This window comes from Poromitra crassiceps (genome assembly GCF_964638095.1).
Source record: "Poromitra crassiceps genome assembly, contig: HAP1_SCAFFOLD_180, whole genome shotgun sequence".
NCBI lineage: Eukaryota > Metazoa > Chordata > Actinopteri > Beryciformes > Melamphaidae > Poromitra > Poromitra crassiceps.
Window position 1 is genome coordinate 234814 of NW_028152200.1, and position 5000 is coordinate 239813.

A 5000-nucleotide genomic window follows, 5' to 3' on the forward strand; every position below is an offset into this window, starting at 1 on the left:
GAAGGTAAGTGCCAGTTCTCCCTCCTCCCAATCTCCAAATCCCTCTCTGCTGTATTTCATGCATTGTCTTTTCTGCTGGCAGATTGAGACGTTAACTCTGAACTCATGCTGACAGTTTGTGGTCCCTCTGGTCCTCTCAGGCTGTTACTTTGAAGGAGACCAGAAGATGCACGCCCCGGGGACCACCTGGCATCCCTTCGTTCCTCCCTTCGGCTACATCAAGTGTGCCATCTGCACCTGCAAGGTCAATATATACATCAATCACCATGAAGCAGAGATGGGGACTTGGACTTGAGACTTGACTTGAGACTCGCCCTCAAAGACTTGAGACTTGGACTTGAGTCGCACTTAAGTCACACACACAGTGACTTGAGACTTGACTTGAGACTCGCCCTCAAAGACTTGAGACTTGACTTGGACTTGAAGGTTTGGGACTTGTGAACAATCTTTATTTTTTCTTTATTTTATTTTTTTATTTCTTTGGTGCGTTAACATGAAGAAAATGTCTACTAATTAGAGATAAGTAGTAAGGATAATACAGTACATGTTTTAAATTCCCCAGTTTTAGCTATGCAGTGTTCTAAGCAGACCAGATGGCATGCAGCAGATGATAGAACGCTCATCCAGGGACTTGAGACTTGACTTGGACTTGCAAAAAATGACTTGTGAGCATCTCTGTCATGAAGCATGAAAAAAGAGACAAATCTTTACAAAGCACATCATCCATATATACATCAATCACCATGAAGCATGAAGAAAGAGACACATCTTTACAAAACACATCAATCCATATATACATCAATCACCATGAAGCATGAAGAAAGAGACACATCTTTACAAAACACATCAATCCATATATACATCAATCACCATGAAGCATGAAGAAAGAGACACATCTTTACAAAACACATCAATCCATATATACATCAATCACCATGAAGCATGAAGAAAGAGACACATCTTTACAAAACACATCAATCCATATATACATCAATCACCATGAAGCATGAAGAAAGAGACACATCTTTACAAAACACATCAATCCATATATACATCAATCACCATGAAGCATGAAGAAAGAGACACATCTTTCACAAAACACATCAATCCATATATACATCAATCACCATGAAGCATGAAGAAAGAGACACATCTTTACAAAACACATCAATCCATATATACATCAATCACCATGAAGCATGAAGAGAAAGAGACACATCTTTACAAAACACATCAATCCATATATACATCAATCACCATGAAGCATGAAGAAAGAGACACATCTTTACAAAACACATCAATCCATATATACATCAATCACCATGAAGCATGAAGAAAGAGACAAATCTTTACAAAGCACATCAATCCATATATACATCAATCACCATGAAGCATGAAGAAAGAGACACATCTTTACAAAACACATCAATCCATATATACATCAATCACCATGAAGCATGAAGAAAGAGACACATCTTTACAAAACACATCAATCCATATATACATCAATCACCATGAAGCATGAAGAAAGAGACACATCTTTACAAAACACATCAATCCATATATACATCAATCACCATGAAGCATGAAGAAAGAGACACATCTTTACAAACACATCAATCCATATATACATCAATCACCATGAAGCATGAAGAAAGAGACACATCTTTACAAAACACATCAATCCATATATACATCAATCACCCATGAAGCATGAAGAAAGAGACAAATCTTTACAAAGCACATCAATCCATATATACATCAATCACCATGAAGCATGAAGAAAGAGACACATCTTTACAAAGCACATCAATCCATATATACATCAATCACCATGAAGCATGAAGAAAGAGACACATCTTTACAAAACACATCAATCCATATATACATCAATCACCATGAAGCATGAAGAAAGAGACACATCTTTACAAAACACATCATCCATATATACATCAATCGCCATGAAGCATGAAGAAAGAGACACATCTTTACAAAACACATCAATCCATATATACATCAATCACCATGAAGCATGAAGAAAGAGACAAATCTTTACAAAACACATCAATCCATATATACATCAATCACCATGAAGCATGAGAAAGAGACACATCTTTACAAAGCACATCAATCCATATATACATCAATCACCATGAAGCATGAAGAAAGAGACACATCTTTACAAAACACATCAATCCATATATACATCAATCACCATGAAGCATGAAGAAAGAGACACATCTTTACAAAGCACATCAATCCATATATACATCAATCACCATGAAGCATGAAGAAAGAGACAAATCTTTACAAAACACATCATCCATATATACATCAATCACCATGAAGCATGAAGAAAGAGACACATCTTTACAAAGCACATCAATCCATATATACATCAATCACCATGAAGCATGAAGAAAGAGACACATCTTTACAAAGCACATCAATCCATATATACATCAATCACCATGAAGCATGAAGAAAGAGACAAATCTTTACAAAACACATCAATCCATATATACATCAATCACCATGAAGCATGAAGAAAGAAGAGACACATCTTTACAAAACACATCAATCCATATATACATCAATCACCATGAAGCATGAAGAAAGAGACACATATTTACAAAACACATCAATCCATATATACATCAATCACCATGAAGCATGAAGAAAGAGACACATCTTTACAAAACACATCAATCCATATATACATCAATCACCATGAAGCATGAAGAAAGAGACACATCTTTACAAAACACATCAATCCATATATACATCAATCACCATGAAGCATGAAGAAAGAGAGACATCTTTACAAAAACACATCAATCCATATATACATCAATCACCATGAAGCATGGAAGAAAGAGACAAATCTTTACAAAACACATCAATCCATATATACATCAATCACCATGAAGCATGAAGAAAGAGACAAATCTTTACAAAGCACATCAATCCATATATACATCAATCACCATGAAGCATGAAGAAAGAGACACATCTTTACAAAGCACATCAATCCATATATACATCAATCACCATGAAGCATGAAGAAAGAGACACATCTTTACAAAACACATCAATCCATATATACATCAATCACCATGAAGCATGAAGAAAGAGACACATCTTTACAAAGCACATCAATCCATATATACATCAATCACCATGAAGCATGAAGAAAGAGACACATCTTTACAAAACACATCAATCCATATATACATCAATCACCATGAAGCATGAAGAAAGAGACAAATCTTTACAAAACACATCAATCCATATATACATCAATCACCATGAAGCATGAAGAAAGAGACAAATCTTTACAAAGCACATCAATCCATATATACATCAATCACCATGAAGCATGAAGAAAGAGACACATCTTTACAAAGCACATCAATCCATATATACATCAATCACCATGAAGCATGAAGAAAGAGACAAATCTTTACAAAACACATCAATCCATATATACATCAATCACCATGAAGCATGAAGAAAGAGACACATCTTTACAAAGCACATCAATCCATATATACATCAATCACCATGAAGCATGAAGAAAGAGACAAATCTTTACAAAACACATCAATCCATATATACATCAATCACCATGAAGCATGAAGAAAGAGACACATCTTTACAAAACACATCAATCCATATATACATCAATCACCATGAAGCATGAAGAAAGAGACACATATTTACAAAACACATCAATCCATATATACATCAATCACCATGAAGCATGAAGAAAGAGACACATCTTTACAAAACACATCAATCCTCCATACCTGACCAGTCTGTGAGCTCATGTTTTATTGGCTCTGGCAGATGCGTCTGGTCCTCCTCTCCAAGACACATTTCTACCCGAGGAGAGTCGTTTTCATAAACAGCCCAGATTCAATCAGATTGGTTGTATTGCGTCCAGAGGCATTTTGGTCCGTGCCTGTTGATAATGCCGTCTGGAAATTGAAATTGAACTGAGTTTCCACACTCATTCTCACATTTGCCAATTGATCTGGTGATGTCAGGCTACATAAATCCACTCACGTCTGGCTATGTTACTTTGCAAAAACAAATCTCCACTGAAGTTGTTTATTTCATACAAGAGCCTTGAGATGTTGACACACAAATCATTTTCTCAGCAGTTCTGCCTCAGGGCATGTTCAGACTATTCAGCTTTTTTGTAGAAAAAGCAACTGTATTTTGTACTGATAAGAAATGGGCTGCATGAGGCGCACTTTGTTTCTTAAAGGAGAACTAACCTCCAAAACACTTTTTTTCAGCTTTTAACCAATATATATGACTTTGGGGGTGATGTGTGAAGAATTCTGGTCAGAATTTCCACATTTGACACCAAACTGTTGCCATTTTACCATTTGTATCATTTTTCAGCAGCATATCTGGCATAAGCGCCCTCTTAGGGTCAAAGACTGCTTTTTTTTCTTTTCTCAAATGAATGGGATATTTGACACGTCGTTACGTCACGGTGACCCAAAGACTATGGGATTTCAAGATAATTACTCCCCTACCCCCCCTGTACCCTTTCAGCTCCTCAGAACTCCAAGCCTATTCTTATTGAAGTTTGCTCTTAAAATACTGAACCAAACGTTGTCAAAGTTGGCACATGTCTTAATTATAGTTAGTTTCCCGCTGAATGTGTCACTACTTTATTAATATCTTACCTGAATAAGCTCGAATGATGATGTTTATATTATCAGTCCGAGTTGGAAGCACTGTCTCAAGCCCAGGCAGGTGGGAGCGGGCAGGAGAGAGTCGTACTGTAACCTCATGGACGAGCCTCAAGCTCCGGGGGCGCGCGGCCGCGCGCAGCAGCAGCTGGGCTCTCTGTGCTCTAGAGCAGAGAGCAGTCTGATATTTCCGCAAACAAATAGCGTCGCAGTTTAGCGCACATGTAAAATATAACGCTATACTACGACGTGACAACGTGACAAAGCTGGTCTAAACAAATCGGCTGCTGT

At 37.0% G+C, this 5000-nt stretch overlaps 1 protein-coding gene across 1 annotated transcript in view; it reads left to right on the forward strand.

The window, feature by feature from the left end:
* The window catches only part of LOC310770706 (chordin-like), a gene marked incomplete at its 5' end in the record, with an annotated part of 37726 nt that overhangs the window by 27934 nt on the left and 4792 nt on the right, over positions 1-5000 (forward strand). The window contains one exon of the mRNA XM_083663435.1: positions 141-244. Coding sequence (XP_083519561.1) covers positions 141-244 — 104 coding nt within the window. The remainder of the gene's footprint in view (positions 1-140; positions 245-5000) is intronic.